This window comes from Puntigrus tetrazona, chromosome 5, assembly GCF_018831695.1.
Source record: "Puntigrus tetrazona isolate hp1 chromosome 5, ASM1883169v1, whole genome shotgun sequence".
Classification (NCBI taxonomy): domain Eukaryota; kingdom Metazoa; phylum Chordata; class Actinopteri; order Cypriniformes; family Cyprinidae; genus Puntigrus; species Puntigrus tetrazona.
Window position 1 is genome coordinate 22180937 of NC_056703.1, and position 17851 is coordinate 22198787.

Here is a 17851-nt window from a genome sequence, read left to right on the forward strand (position 1 = left end):
GGGTCAATTCTGTCTTTGCTTGGTCAATCTGGCACTTCTGAAATAGAGTCTGCAAGTAACTTATGTGTTGTTATTAGTTTAAGTATTTTCTATTGACTGTTCCAATGTGTTTTGCACTGGGGTGGTGTAAGCCACTGAAACATCACAGTGGAGTCAATCACAGCTTGTGTACTGAAAATACATACACTCTGTCCCTCTTTCATGCTTGAACTGATAGTAAAACTACTAATAACACTATTAACTCTCTTTACAATTACATTACACAATATATTCTGTTTCACCAAATGGGAGATGACAGACAGCTACCGTGGAAAAAAAAAAAAAGGTTGCTTTAACTTGAATTTAACGAATTCACCTGTAGCTCACATTAAACTATGAAATGACTTCAGAACACTTGAAATATACACCGTAGCGCACGTATATATATAGAAAACGTTATGGTGCTTTATAATGTTTTGTGCCTTTTGTGGGGCTTAACAATAACGCAATATTATAATACCGGATTTTGGATATGGATCAGTCTCGCCAGACTGATACCGGATCAGGCAGAAAATGCAAGTATCGGAGCCGATACAGATAGAGCATTGGATTGATCCATCCCTAATTCTAACTGCAGGAAAATAAGGTCTGGAATTGCATGAAGGCTAAATAAAAATCATAGCAGTTTTGTTTTCAGGTGAACTAACTATCCCTTTCGAGTCTTTAGCTGGGGCTAAATTACTGACTTAAAGAACACATGATGTTAGAAAATAAATAAATTCAAAGTCATTTTTAATCCGCAAAGAAGCATATCAGCAACTTAAAGGGCTTTAAGGAGCTTTAAGAAGCCAAACATGAAAAATACACAAGTATAAAGTCAAATTTGGTTCTTGATAAGAACATAATTCATTGTTGAACCTAAAATGCGACAAAAATCTCTGAAAAGTTTATTTTATCAAAGGGTCAAGAAGGTGTAGTTCCTAAATCAACATGTGTGCTTTTATCCAGCTTCATTCAGTAACAACATCTGATACGCTCATGCATAATAGCAGCAGCTGGTATGGAGGTATTACTCTACGTTAGTTCCACCAAAAGCCTTTCAGACCTCATTTATACAGTCATCTTTTAAATGGGTACAGTTAGAAAAAGTATCCACCCCTACAACACTAATGCACCTCATACACTTCTTGCTCTAAAGAATGTGTGTATGGCACTAAACCACATTATGGGACTCGAAGGCCAGTTTAACAAAAAAGGAAAAGAAAACTCATGTCTAACACATATGAATTCCAGTCCAGGAGCGTACAAACAGATGTGCACCTGCCAAAGTGAACCACTCCAATGATACATCTTTGTAAAGCTATAAAGCACCACCATATGTGGAATTGATGACCGTTTCTGAACATCTTATTTGCATGTCGAAGATAATCAAATGCATGAGAAACTGTGTGACTGTAAACTCTTATGGGCCACAAGTTTTATTATACATAATAAAATGATGATATATTGGTCCTCTGAGTGTCCTTACTACAAGACGCAACAGAGTTTGAGGGACATTGGTTCACATGCTGTAGGACTCTTCTACTGCCTAATTCTTCTGATAACTAAGCTTATCACACACTGCAGATGGGTCCATTTAATTCATGCCATGGCAAGTTTATTTTTACATATATTTCACTTTTCATCCTCCCTTAAATGCATTTCTGCATTTCTGCAAGGTTAAGCAGAACTGTGCCTGGAAGCTAGGAGCGTTTCAGCCTGAAATTAATGTAAGAGTGAATGTTTATTCAGAGAAGGGTTAAATGGGTTCACCTTAAGAAGGCTGAGCTTATTAATAGCGTCACTGGCAGAGAATGGGATGTCCCATCTAAAGTACAAAAATGACTAAGGGGTGTTTTAATAAGCTAACTGACCTTTAGATCTATAGCCTAACCAGTATATTTAGAAAACTGCGACAATGGCCTAATTACAGACATAGTATAGAGGTATAAAATGTTTGCTTAAAATTCAAATAAAATGTGGGTTCTTGCTAGCAAAGTACTTTAAATTACCATTTAAAAACCTAAAAAAAAACAACAAGTCTTTTATGGTCCAACCATTTAGTTTTAAAGACTCTGCATTACATATAGAATAGAATAGAATAGAATAGAATAGAAAATAATAATTAGCATCTAACCTTTGCTTTGAGCCCATGTATAGGTGATTGGTGCACTCCTGGCCATTGGCAGCTGCTCTCCTCTTTCTATTACTGGCCTCCTGTTATCTAGAATTGAATCCTTAATGGGACGAATATGCTTCGGCAAGGCTTTGTAGAACCAGGCTCCAGAACGTTTCCACACCTTTGTAGAGCAGGGAAAAGAAAACAAATTAAGCGTAGCTCAGTATAGAGCGATTTAAAGCAGGTGCTTAACATGGCGTTGTGCCAAAACATTACAGCTGTCTGTCCAGATATTTAGCATGCTCTCAAGCCTGTAGGAGTGTGTAAGTTTTTTTTTTTTCTTCATAATACAAATACATTTAAAAAACTTAATTTGCGAATGTAACAAGGTGTTGATATTATTTATCTTACAAGACTCAAGATCAATTATCTGGGCAATGCTGAAGTAGGGCTGGGCAATATATCAAACAGTATCTTTTGCATAGCATGTCAGTGATCTACAACTCTGTGTATTAACTACTGCTCCTTTTGAAAACAGCTGATAGAGATTTACCGCTAAACAAAGAACTGGCTTTTCTGGCAAAATGCACCTAAAATATATTGTGTGATATATTGCCCAGCCCTATGCTAAAGCTGATGTTTGACTTCACAGAGATAAATGCCATTGATTAAAAGCTTTAAAGCCTCATTTAGACTGATTTTTGCCATTTCCTCATAAGAAATCCACAATAATAATAATAGTAATAATCCAGCGTAACAGCAACATATTGTAAGACAACATCTGTATTGCTAACTGTTATTGTTGCAATAAAAAAACAACAACAACAAAAAAACAACCACCACCACCTTACACATGCATTAAGTGCAAAACAAGAAGAGTACATGCACATGAAAAGAAAAAAAAACATGGCAACTGTGGCAGTAGCTTGTCAGTGTCACGATATCACAATATTGTGGTTATTGCAACAGCCCTATTAGCAACTACTGAGACATTGGCCTATCACAAAAACATTTCATTTCAAACCACAGAACCGAACAAACAAGCAACCGCGACATCCAGTCATTCACTGAAACAGGGCCACGACTTTCAAGGCAGTGGAACTCAATCAACTGACACGCATCGAAAAACTCTAACAATCCTTTCAAAACACATTACCCCCATGAAACAAACACAGTAATGCTCTAGAGGTGTTCTGAGCACACTACACTCTGGTGCCAGTCACTCTCATGGTGACATAACAGCCAGAGACTGCTGCTCGGCAGGCCAGGCCTTGCTGTAGCCAGGAAGACAATTAAGAAGTGATGGACAGCAGGCTCTGAAATGTCAGGGCTGACAGCAGCTGCTGGAGTCTTGGCAAAGACCATTTCCCAGCTGTACCTGATCAGTTACCATCTCCATTTGCACAACCACTGACCAGACAATATAATGCAGACCCAACTTGCAGGGTCAAACGATCGCATGACAATAAAAGGCATGCTTTAATTTTGCATCTTATTTTCTTTGCGCGCTTGACGCACACACCAAAACCTTTGCACAAGCTGTAGTCAAAGAAGCTTTTGTAATTAGTGCGGAAGCCAAAAAGCATGCAGGAAGCAACCATTATGTTTTCTCAAGGGCACCAATTTCTGCTACCCAGCAAGGGGAAAAAGTGCATTTTAAATTACCAGTGCAATCAGTTCATTCACAGCGAAAAAATAACTTGCACAATAAAGAATGCGAAAAGTCATTTTCCCAGAACTGAGTTTTATCAGTGGGAGATAACATGCAATTTAGAAAAATGATCCACTTTGAAAGTGGAATGAGTGAATGCCCGGAAAACCAGAGTGGAAAGTCTGTTTTTGCCTCGTGAGAGTATTGTCCCTTCATTTTTATAGAAGCCTACATGTTGCTATTAACATGTGTGGTCTGAAGTAGAAAAACGACCATTTTGGAAATGTGTATGTTATTTCAAGGTGAGTGAGGAGTAGGGAAGATAAAATATGGAGGGAACCGTGTACCTGTGTACAGTACATAAATATCTAGAGACTCATTATCTCCAGGCATGTACCAAAGGGAATAAATCTTTCTTCACACACACACACACACACACACACACACACAGCATTCCATCATACCAAACAAATTCATAAAAACACACACCCAGGGAGACTTAAACATGATTTGTCACATTTGTCATTGCAACTAAAAACTGTCTTTTATAGCAGGGAATAGATCCAGATTAAATCCACTCCTTCACTTAATTAAAAACATAAACAGTATGTAAATGACTGGTTTACAGAAAGCAAAGGGAAGAAATAAATGCAGCTAAACACATAAGAAAAAGTCTTGCTTGTTTTTATTTGTTTTGTAATGGATGTACATGGCATATGAGAGTTAAACAAAATAAAACTGATTAAAAATGATTGTAAAAATCTAGTTGCAATGTTTTTGTTTTGTTTAGTTTTTTTGCATGATGAGAAACTTTCTACCACCCTTATGCCCCCAGAACATCAATAACGATTTTTTTTCTATTAATAGAATGCCTTGTAGAAAATGAATCTACAAGTTGATATATGGATGACAAGTTGTTATAGATGCATTATTCAATTAATTAATAGACCCATACAAAAAAAAAAAAAAAGACCTATGCAATATTAAGCTTACAGTAGTAAAGGGCAAACCCTTAGCAAAATATGCCAGCAATATAAATGGCTCTCGCTGACCTTAGATGTGACAAGACAAATTACACTGTGATAGGAAACGCATGGGCTTTTATGGGAAAATATATGACATTGTTTTGGTCATATGACTGTGCAACATTCATTAACGTCCATAGCTATAAGAAAGAAGCAAATTGCCCTTGTCATACAGCCCAATAAATTATGGTCCAGAGCTGGACCGGATCCCATTGGCTAGAATGAAGTTTAGGGGTGTGGCCAGTAATACCAAACCACACTGTAACTCTACTCTTTTCACTTCAGTACCACTGCATCAGAGCTCAGGGGTATTAAACGCCGCACCTGATAAGTCTACTTTTTTCTTTAACAATAACTGCAAGCATTGCAATCCTCATCACACATTGCACTAGCTAGCAATCTATTTATTTATTTTTTCCCCCCACATCTGACAAAATTTAGGATATGATGAGCGAAAGGCAAATCGCCCTCAACAATTTCCTCTTGGCATTTTAATTAGTCTTGTGATAGCATCGCTAATTTGAATGGGGAGGCAGCGTTTCGTGAAATTAGTTTTTGTTGCTGGTGGGCGTGCAACCACTGGTGACCAAAAGCACCGTTTGAGCCCTGTGCTCCAGGACAACTCAGCCAGAACCTCATTGGGCCACCTAGGACCAGAAAGTGTAAAGTTGGCAAAGGCTTGTGGTGCAGAAATTTGGTTGGTCTATATGTCAATCAAAGCTGAGCAAGGTGTATTCGCCCCAAACTTACACCATTTCATCAAATCATTTCAAACATGTAAGACTTTTTTTTCTGTGAAACACAGACGATAAATGTTAGAAGAACTGTTTTTGTGGTTATTCGGTTTCATGTAAAGAAAGTGAATAAAAACTGGCACTGTTAAAGGGTTTCTTCGCCCAAAATGTAAAATTCTGACATCAACAGCTCATCACATCATTTCAAAACTTTTTATTCACCTAAGAAAGACAAATAAAGATACTTTTAATGAACCCTGAGAGATTTCTGTCCCTCAATTCTCTGAAAGTCAATTCCTCCACAACTTCAATAAATAAATAAATAAATAAATACTAGGGCTGTCAGTTTAACTTCATTAATTAGCTATGAAAAATTATATATAAATATAGTAGAAACTTAATTTCCTGTAAAGCCACTTTACAATGGTTTGTATCATAAAAAGCACTACACAAATAATCTTGAATTGTATTATATTTTAAACATGATGAGCATTGTCTTTTGCTCAGTTTTAAAGCCACAGCAAAATTTTCGTGCATCACAACAACACAGCTATGTTTTAAATTAATCCATTTTACTGTCTGAAAGACATTTACTGCTACCTGCTTACAGGTTTAGTTTCTTATTTAGAGCATAATTTATTAAAATTAAATAAATATATTAAACATTAAATATTAAAATTAATGAATAAATAATAATAAAATAACAATAAATAATAATAATAATAATAATAAAACAAAATCAAAAGTTTAATAGTTAAAAATGTATTAATTAATTTGAGAAAAATGTTTTTTGTTGTTGTTGTTCATACAAAGAAAGTCATTGATAACCAAAACAGCTCTGTTATCAACAGTCTTCAAAATACCTTCTATTAGGCTAAAGAACATAATCATTAAGGTTTATGTTAGGCTGTTGTAGAAATACATAGTATGTTGTATAATATTTCTAAAGCTACAGTTTGCATTGTCTACTTGATGGCTGATTAAATGATCTTTTGTGGGTATTTTCACAGTCAAATATAGTTTAACGCACAAAACAAACAAGCAATATGCATCTGCAACAACATGCAATACAGACCGCTTTTTTTATAATTGTTTTGTCAGCAGAGACCCATTTCATTATGGGAAAAAAAAAACTGGACAGGACATTCTTTTTTTTAAATGCACATTTGTGTGTGTCTTATACATACTGTAAGCATTAAAAACAAAACAACATGAACGTTTCACGGCATTTTAATAAATATTCATCGAATTTTCGATTTTGGGGCGAACGACTCCAAAAGAAACACATTTTAAATCTCAAAGCGCCAGCAAATTTCCATTCTTCCTCGAACAGAGGTTTAGCACCAGCTCTGTGCCTAAGCTTTAAGTATCTGAGCTGCAGCATGAAAGAAAGTGTATTATATAAAAAAAAAAAAAAGTGTGACACTGTTTATGCCTCAGGCCCGGCTCTTTTGGGTCCACATCATAAGGTGTAAGTGCTGAAGATAGGAAGACATGCTCAAGCGGCAGCCAGCTGATAACATATTCTGCTGTGTCCACCGCTTGACTGACAGCCGCATCCTTAAGCCTTTTGTTAGTTCAGAGTTTTACTGGAAATATAGTTAACAAGGAGTTTCTGAAAGGTCAAACAAACTCATACGGTTTAGACAGAGTCACTCATTATACAGTCATTTGATTCAGCAGTATCATTCAACTATTCATTTAATCAAATTATTTTCTAGATAAATATAATGACTTTGTTTAATAATGTTCATGATCTATATCTGGCGTGATTTCTCAAACATGTTTGGATTTTAAGCTAACGGAAAAGTCTGAAAATAGCAGATTCTGAAATAAAATGCTGTAGATAAGTCTGTGAATAATGTGTATTAGTCATAAGCACGGCGTTATTGGGCTATTTCTGTAATAGCAGGTTACATGCCACCATGCAGATCCTGAATGAAGGTAATTACTGAATTAATGATTCGTAAGACTTCATTACAACACAAGAAGGCAGATAGCCACAATACGTACGATTACACACACAGTGGTGACAATGTTTCTTTTGAATATTTTCATTACAGCATTACTATATTTCTGAGCTTGACTGATTGATTAAAAGTCCGATCTTACCCCAAAATGACACTTACATGCAACAGAAACAGTATGAAGCAAATGGAGCAAGTCCAAACTACAGAAATGCTAAACAAAACGCTATATAAATAAAAGTTCTTGATTCAAATAAATAAATCAATCTAGAAAATAAAAGTAAAATAGATATATTGCCAGACCTTCAAGGTTCTTCAATCTAAAGACGCTCTAAAAGCTGTAGCAACTCACAATATTGAACTCTTATGATTCGACCATCTTTTTCTTCTACATGTAAAAAAACATGATTCTGTCAGTGGTTGCACGTGATTGAAGTTATTTAGGAATGTCTTTTTAGTTGAATTTACCCAATTCACTTAAACCTACATAAAGTGATTAAAATCACATTCAGTCAAAAAAAGTTAAGCTTAATATAACTTTTGTTTAGATGCTGACAGTTTAAAGATGGTCCTGATTACCTCCCTACTGCTCAAAAGTTTTATTTTTTTTTTCTTGATAAATAGAAAGTTCAAAAGAACTGCAAATTTTTTTAAATATCTTTTTTTGTGAAATTCTAAATGAATGTACTGTAGAAATATAAAAATAAGTTATTATATATAAATATTAACCTTGAACTTTTAAAAGGTAGTGCTAAATTAGTTATCCATCCATCCATCCATGACCCAACTTTCCATCCTAAGGGTCATTTATTTGAGAAAATATATGGGTTACTAAAATGTGGAAGAGAAAGTTCATTTATTACATTGTTCTGGCAGATGAATTGCACTGCATTCACGGTACTAAAAACATTTTCATGGGTTAATGTTGCTAGCACACTGCTTTGATATATCTACATGTTGGAGCTTAAGGGTAATATCTGAACTTTACCAAAAGAACCTGTATGCTCTGCATGTGATGCTACATTGACAGATGTCTTCACCCAGGGCATGTCGTCTTGTACAACCCAATACGTCTGCAGAGACTGTAAAAAACAAGTGAACTCTGACAAATCTGCTCAGCACTTCTCCAACTGTCAGCCCCTTTTCTCTCTGGCACTGACTAATCAAATGAACTCAACTATTTGTTTCATTGGCATGAAGGATCCAGCCTCTGGGCAGTCTTTGCTCCCTGGAGATCTGAGCAGATCAATCCAATCCCACACTCAGTATAGATTTAGACGGCAGGAGATTTCAGGCCCTATCCTATCCGTTACCCAGCATGCCTGTTCATTTGCATGAGAGCTTTCTGCACTTGGCAGCATTATGACTCTAACCGAAGTGATACTTCTCATCATACAGGACGACTTGCCAAACAGAATTACTGGCTTTGGATCATATTGGTTGCAGTTTGTGCTCCATTTGAGCATGCTATATTACGGCAAGTTTAAAGCAGACACTGAGGCTGATATCTGAAAAAAAAACAGCTCCTTCTGGTAAAACAAAGAAAATATGAAACATTTAAATGTAGAACAGAGTTGAATTTATATCTGAAGGCCTGGCAAAGGCGAGAAGAAAACTGTCAACAGTTTCTATAAAGACAGCAATTTACAAATGTTTCAGCAAACTTATTTCTTTGAATTATGACGAACAAATACTTCCCCGTAACACACTGGCTGGTTGGAATGTGCTCTGCGAAACGGTGATAAGCATTAAGATGTGGCACAGTAATCTTCTTCATTTTAAGTGTATTATGGTACATCTAGATTCAGCAGGAAATTATTTGTGCTTCTTTAGCATGGAATTTAAAGAAACAGTTGCAGTCTCATTTTCTTTGACAGTATGATGACTTATATTTTTCTATAAGAAATCCGATCAATCCATGATTATTTGTTCTTAAAATACTGGCTCAAACTCGAGTTTAATATATTATATGCGAACGTTAAGTTTGTCTGACAAAGCTAAAACAATTTATACAGTCCAAAAAGCTTAAGGGCTGTCATACTTTGTTGGGGAAAAAATAAATAAAAATGGTACATATGACTTCTACACTATACTGCACGCTATGGGAAGCTAGGCTGTATTTAAAGGGGACATCAAATGCAAAATTCACATACCACCCAGTGTATTTTTTTTAAACAATACCTAAAAATAAGCAAGACATTCACAGATGGACGTCACACAGGACCAGGCTGCTTCCACGACTGTAGAAGACACTGTAATTTTATCACAGACCCGCATAGCAGTCAGCATTTACTCGTGACACATGAGCCACGGAAGACACAGTGGATCACTTTGGGTTTTGAAGGGAATGCAAACCCTGATCTACCTAAACGTGGCTTATATTCGAGCTTTATCATTCATGAATGACATGAGATGAATCCTTCATCATCCAGCTTTACCTCCAGAAGAGATAAGGTATTTTTTTGTAATGATTCCTCGGAAATTGCCTTTCCCAATGTGCTAGCAATTTTCACAATGAATGCAGCTAACGTTTACAGTCTCTAAGAGAAATGTGTCCTGTCGCACTGTAGATTTGCAGTAGGTTTACATTTGACAAACCAAACAAATCCAACCTGGTTTAGTGGACTCGCAAAGCTCAATATAAATATTCTCTGATAACTCGAGGGCTTGCACCAGGGTTTGTGATTAACTCTGGAACACGTGCACTTGAAAGAAACAGCCAATCACACAGAATACGGAGAGTGTCAGCAAAGTCAGAGTTAGAGAGTTTATTTTATGAACATGTTTAAAATGTTTTTTTTCAGGCAGACAGACACCGTAACAATTTTTGTGCACCCCTGTCTGATCAGGAAGTTGAAGTGACCGAGATGCCTGTTTATGCTATTAAACAGGGTTGCAAGAAAATATTGTGATATTTTAAAAAATGAATGAATAAATAAAAAATCGTGGCAGTTGTTAAGTTTTGAGCTTATATTCCAGGTGTTAGATAGCAGTCTTATCTCTAATCCTAAAGAGTGACAACGTGTGTGTTCCGCTCCTGCAGGTTTTGTCCAATCCCGCCCGCTAATTTTGCATATAATTTCCACATATTAGGGAGCAGCTATCAATAGGAAGTATTTAAATCTCTTTTGAATGAGCGCTCTCGCAGTCTTGTTCTCTTTTGATTTGGCAATTGCTCTGTGTAAAGGGAGCGCATCTTGCAACATAACATTTGTCACTGAGCTCTGAATCTGCTGAGTAGCAAAATCTCCACCTCAATCCGTGATCAGTCAGATCGGATTCCTGCAAGCACTTTATTTTTTCTCTTTATTAGTACTGCACAAAAAGTGGTTCAAATGCAGTGTTCTGGTTATTATATACATATATATTTATTTTTATTTTATTTTTTTGGGATGTTATCCTCCTATTTCTAAAATATATTGCAACATATTGTATTGTCTCACAATCCTTGTATCGTGATATGTATCATATTGCTAGATTCTTGCCGATACACAGCCCTACTATTAAGAAAGTGTAGGGTAATCTAGCCAAAAAAGAACATTTTATAATTAAATGTTAATTTGAAAGCAGACTATTATCAGTGTATTAAGTTACCATTAACCCTGACAAGTTGTCAGTCCCCGTCACTAAATCTGCAGATAAAAATGTCATCATATCATCATGGAAAATTAGCAATCAGAATCATAGTAATGTGACAAAAAGAGAAAAATATAGGTGTGTGTGGTTGGTGTGCGGATAATTTATTTGAAACCGTGGATTCTAAAATAAATAAATAAATATAGGTGACTGAACATCTGAAATGTTTGCAGATATTAGCAGCTACAATACAATTATGTGAAAGCAAGGATATTATAGATTTTAAATTTTTACATTTGTTTTATTTTAATATAATTCAATTCTTGTTAGATTCATTCATATTTTTGTTATTTTTATTATTTGAGAACATTTCATTTCATATAGTTTAGTTTGAGTTAAGGTTTAGCAGAATTAACACATCACTTCCAGAGCAAAGGCCGAAGAAAGTCTCTGTCAGCTCCCGAGCTCGTGATCACTTGAATTACACACATACTGTAGTAGAACATCAGCACTTGAAATAATAAACAACAGGACCAATTTCATTTTTTGATTTTTTTCTCCTTTTTTCCACATTGTTCTTGTACATTTTCACACATCATAGATAATTATAAATGATAACTAGATGTATTCATTACCTGTCTAGTGATGCATTTTTATGTTGAAATATGAATAATTTTTTTGAAACAACTTTTCAAATTTTCTGTTGCATGTCATTATAATTATTGCTTTGATTTGTGTGGGTTTTTTTTTCACGCTTCAGAGACGTGACGTTATTTCTGTTTAGGGAGCACAGTGAGCACCGATGCTCCCTAGGTTTTGTGGTCCACTGTGGGATTACTTTTAGGGAACTAACATTCTAGTGCACTGGAAGGATATCTCAATTGAGCCAGCCCGACTCCCTGATCGGTGCCCTGACTACTGAACAAGGGAGCTGATTAAGACGCACCCTTAGGCATAATTTAACCTTAGTGAGGCAAACGTTTAGTGGCACAAAATTAACGCATGCTGAGACTAATTACATTGTAACAGTATACAAACATATGCCAAAAAATTAAGCATTCCAAATATTTACAAGTTGTTCTCATATCTACTTATGTGCGTTGAGATATTTAATATTAAAATAAATGCAGCCTAATTAGGTTATCATGGTTGTGATCGTGTCTTGCTCATAAATCATGACTGATAAACTTCTATAATAAAAGCAACCGCATTAAACGTTTTAATAATATTTTTTCCCCCATTTATAAAGAATTATAAGCATCTTTATGATCTGATTTAGCTAATGTACATTTGATGGCAGAGTGATCTCATAACGCTAGGCAAAAGCTTAGCATTGTTTACAGAAAGGATTCCCATCTTTTTTTTCCTGTTAATCACCACACTGCGTTTGGTCTGATTGATGTAGGGATGGGTCACAACTCTTTATGTGAAACAGTTTTGGTCTGGCACAGAATTAAATTAGTGCTGCTTTTGGATAACCGGTCTGCTGATTCACATTTACCAAACACGACCCGAGCAGACTTCCATTTAAACCGCTTTCTGACTGCTTCAAGGACTCACTTTGAACATACACTAATGCTCAAAGTTCAGCATTTTTTATTTTATTTTTTTATAAATTAACACGCAAGGACAAATTATTATGAGAAATGTTTCTTGATCATCAAGTCAGCATATTAGAAAGATTTCTGAAAGTTTATTTAACACTGAATATAATAATATTATTAATATTATAATATTAGTACTGTTTTACAGCATTTTCGACCACATATATGCAACCAAAACATTAAAAACTATACTTTATAATAACAGTGAATGTATTTAAATGCCTTCTACTTTATCAGGTAAAGCAATAAGATTTGTATATAGATTAAAATTTATAAAACAATTCTCAGAAGGAGTACTGTGAGCATATCTGCATGTACTTAAAATGTTTTTTGAAAGTGGGTTGTATTTTAAATGGATTATAAAGTTGCTTTTACATGCTGAGGCGTTGAATACGCTGTAAAATCTCTCTATGCTGGTAAACGATTCCCTCAAATGGAGCTGACTTTAGCCTCCTGGGACAGGTTCAGCAAGGTTCTAGCCATCTGTGTTTATTGTGGCTATGTGTTTAACCTGAGAGGGCAGGGGCTGCGTAACACTGACCGTCTCTGATAAAACCACAGGTCCTGGGAAGAGAGCAAGAAGTAATCTGATAGCAGCACAGAACCAATGGATGGAGGCAGAATTGATGCCGAGATGCTCTGTGGGCCTTGTGCTTTCCCGATAAGGAAAAAAGAAAATAACTAATATACATTACTTACAAAGCAGCTAAACTCCATCCATGTTTTAGTTTAAAGGCAGTTTTAAGCAAACTTGTTTTTTTGTAAAATTAGCAAGTGCTGACAGAAGAAAATGTCAGTATTTTGGAAATTTTAACCTCGTTAATTAAAGAAAACACAAAAAACGAATGAAGAAACAAACAAATGAATGAACAGAAATACTGCATTATACTGATAAAACAACAATGGACTGAAAGTCTGCCAAGAGATTACTTGCACAGTAGTTTAAGTAGAAAAGTATTTAAAGTATTAAATAGAAAGTATTTTAACAACAAAATGACAACATTAACTAAACATGAACTCGTGGAACCCTTAGCGCATACAGCAGGGGTGCCCAATCTGGTTATCTACCTACCTGCAGAGTCCAGTTCCAACCCTCATCAAACACACCTTTTTGTAATAATCAAGTGCTCCTTCAGATCCAGAATTCGTTGGTTCAGTTGTGTTTGATCAGAGTTGAAGCTGAATTTTGCAGGAAAGTAAATCTCCAGGAATAGGACTGGACAACCCTGGCATATAGGGTAGTTAAGTACTCACTACATGCCTGACTACCTAAATTAAAGGAGGTCATTGGATGCCCAATGGATTTTCACAAGTCGATATGATTCTTTAGGGAAAGTCTATAACAAGCATTGTTCATTATTATATCCAACTACAAAACGCTTCAATCACTTAAACACTTATCCTTGCCTACACCTGCTCCAACGTCAAAACAAATAGCAGACTGTTGATGGGTCTGGGAGAAAACGTCAGTGTCCTTCATAATCATGTGTGATGTCACAAAGCCAAGAATCTGAACAGCTTTATCATAGAAAGGGGTCATTAATTACGAAGATTTGAAAGAAAGCACTGGGTGGATTTTATTATGATAGGGTGGTTGTGTATACACACATTTATGTTCAAACAGCATGTAAAAGTGAATTTTGCATCCAGTGTCCCCTTTAGCATGTTTGGACACCATGATGCTGCTAAATGATTACAATTTAGTGAAAAGATTACCTCTAAACTTGGACAGACAGACTTTGGGATTAAGTTCATCAAATTTAAGAGTAAAAATAAGATTTGATAAGATTGATGAGATAAGATTTGTTCTTTTGAATTTCCTGCTTATCAAATCATAATTAAAACAAAAATAAGAACCATTTTAAATCAGCCTATTAGAAAGATCATGAGGGACCATGTGAGACAGGAATAATGGCTGTTAACATTCAGCTTTGCCATCACAGGAATAAATTACATATATCTATAGATTTTTATAGATAATTTATTTTTTATATATTTACTTTTAATTAATTAAATCAGACTGTAAATTGTAAAAAGATTTCAACATTGTTTCGTTCACTGTATTTCTGCAGCCTTTTATAAAAATCCATTTTAACTATTGAATGGTAGCTCATGTTCAACTTGAATCAATGCCCGTACACTTCCGTCACATATTCAGAAACTTTCCCTTATCCATGATGTGTAACAGAAGGCTTTTTGGGACACCATGAACCAAATGATACCCCGAGGATAACAAGCGATCTCACATGAAGCCTGTCACTGTCCAGCTGTCTTTATCCATCAGTCTTATCTGTCGTTCACTTATCTCACTGCTCAATATTACCTGCTGGGCTTTAAATACAGAGAGGTTATGAAGCAGCGTCTGAAACACTCATCTGCGGCTAATTGTGCTGTGATTAGCGCTGAAGGTTAGTGTGTTTAAGCGAGCTGTGACAGGAGATGGGGTCAGTGAGGGCGCCACTGAAGCTGAGCTCTGCGCCGGAGGGTAATGTGTTATTTCTGTGACATGGGTAATGAGGACAAGGTGCACGTCAATTCTCAGTTCTGTTTGAGGTGAACAGGAGATGCCTAATTTCCAAACCAACTTTCCAAAACAGAGTTTAAGCAGTGCTCGACAGGGTTTACAAATTCATTTATAGGATTACAGGATTTAAAATTTTAAGGTTTAGTTATTAAAAAGTTACGTCATCATGTACTCCCCATCATGTTGTTTCAAACCTCTATGACTTGATTTTGTAGAACACAAAAAATATTATGGCCTCTAACTTCTATTGTATGGATAAAACATACAAAAGACATTTCCCCATTGGCATTTTAAACATTTACAATATATAATGTGTGTTCCAGAGAAAAAAACAAGTTCTACAGATTTGACATGAATGACAAACGTGAGTAAATGATGACAAAATTGTATGCACACACACACACACACACACACACACATATACATATGTATATGTATATATGTATATATATATATATATATATATATATATATATACATATATATATATATATATATATATATATATATATATATATATATATATATATATATATATATATATATATTATATATTTATATATATATATATATATATATATATATATATATATATATATATATATATATATATATATATATATATATATAAATAAAGAATATTGCTTTGAATTCATTTTGCCATAGCAAAAATGTTTAAAACAAGTATGATCAAATATTAAAAGATTATGTGAACTATTATCATAATTCTAATTATCTAATTATCATAATTCTCATTACTGCTCCAGTATTTTTTCAGCAGACATTAAGTTTTATGCACAGAGAAACTTCTGCAAGTGTTTACAAAAAACAGGGTTTCTATTAGATGAAACTATTGACTATGTGACTCTGAGGCTGGAAGAGACACAAATCCTATCAAACCCAAACACACATTTCATTACTTCTTTAAATGGATCTTTCCTTGACCTTTTCAAAGTCTAATGGAAACATACATGGGGAACTCCGGATCTGTTTACTTTTGTACAAATTAAACACAAAAAGCAACTTTCTAAATCTGTACTATTTGCAGTAAAAAAAAAAATAACATGACGATAGCGGGCCCCATACACTCGGAGCAATGCGGCACAAGTGTTTTTGCTAGTTTCAGCCTGACACAGTTGTCCCGTCCTGCGCCGTGTTCTTCACTGCCCGATGCTTCTGCACCCGTTTGTGCGCCCATGGCTGTGTTAGTCAGGTGTTCAGCTGCATTGTTGGCGTGTTGCATAAACTACATAATAATAAAAATGCCACAATGAATAGTCATTGCATGTATCAGAATTATCTTAGCTATCTGCTCTCTGGAGAGGCTTTCAGTCTGTGCGCCTTTTCCTCATACCGCGAGCGCAACTCACTGATGTCCATGCAAACCTGCTTTTAAAGACTTGGCTACATAGACACCAAGGTATTGGGAGTGATCTGTTCAAGTTTTCGGTTTGGTTGCCAGGTGTTATGGGTAATTTCTTTGTGCTTAGTTGCTTAAGTCTTTAATCTGAGATGTTATTAATTTAGTGAAAGTTTGAGATTTTAGTTGTTTGTTTCATCTGTGGGGAAAATAAAATTCTAAGACCAACTGTTGGACAAAGTGTTATCACTCTTCTCAAGTCACAAGATTTTAGATATCATTCATGTCTATAGCCAACACGAGAAGACTTACACATTGCTATTTAATATACAGGGTTACCGGTTTTATCATATTCTTAAAGGGAGAAATCACTGAAAACCCACCCTTATGTTATTCCAAAACTATATGACTTTCTTCTGTGAAAGAGGACTGCCTGAACAAATGATTGAGTTACCAAACATGAGGCATTGGACACACAACAACATAATCATATCTACTGAATTCAGTCTGCTTTCTAAGGTGCAAGCCATTATTATATATATATATAAAGATCATATATGCAAAGAAAAAGAGCGGCTTCTCCTATTGCAGCAATTTCCATCTTTCCCAGTGACATTTTTACCATTTTATCGGAAAGTAGACGCATGCAATAATGACAAAAAGTTATTCAATATTTTGCTGAATGTGTTATCATGCTGGTACTTTGGAAGGTTTAGGACCGCTGTGTACAGCTGACATTTCCAGCTTTTGATATTCTTTATATTCTGTACAGTTATTAGTTTGCAGGAGTAAGAGAAATTAATACTTCCGATAGGGTTACTTTTTATATATATATATATATATTTTTTTTTTTACCTTTAATGGGCATATTTTTTACTTTTATATGTCCAGTTTTTCTAACCTAATCAAACGTATGCATCATTTGTGGGTCACACTCTTAAATATAATCAATACATTTAATACGATAGAGCTGAATCTGATGTGGCATTTAGATGCATTTACAGACTGTTACAAATGCATAAATAATTCTATAAATAAAAACCAAACAAACATGGAATACTGATATTTTTAAATGAAAAAAGTGCACTAACTTTATTTACCTAAACTCTTCAGTAGGTGACAGCAAATCACTGCATGAGTGAGTCATTGAGTCATTCTTTCAACCGATTCATTCATTCAGCTGGTAATACTAGAGCGGCCGCATTGGAGACGTATCCATTCAAGCATCAAAGGGATAGTTGACCCAAAAAGAAAAATTCTGTTATTACATTTG

The 17851-nt window shown here is 35.2% G+C and overlaps 1 protein-coding gene across 1 annotated transcript in view; it reads right to left on the reverse strand.

Moving 5' to 3' along the window:
- LOC122345718 (rab effector Noc2-like) overlaps positions 1 to 17851 on the reverse strand; it is a 73697-nt gene that overhangs the window by 43098 nt on the left and 12748 nt on the right. Inside the window, exon 6 of the mRNA XM_043240133.1 lies at positions 2156 to 2318. Within this exon, the coding sequence (XP_043096068.1) occupies positions 2156 to 2318 (163 nt within the window). The remainder of the gene's footprint in view (positions 1 to 2155; positions 2319 to 17851) is intronic.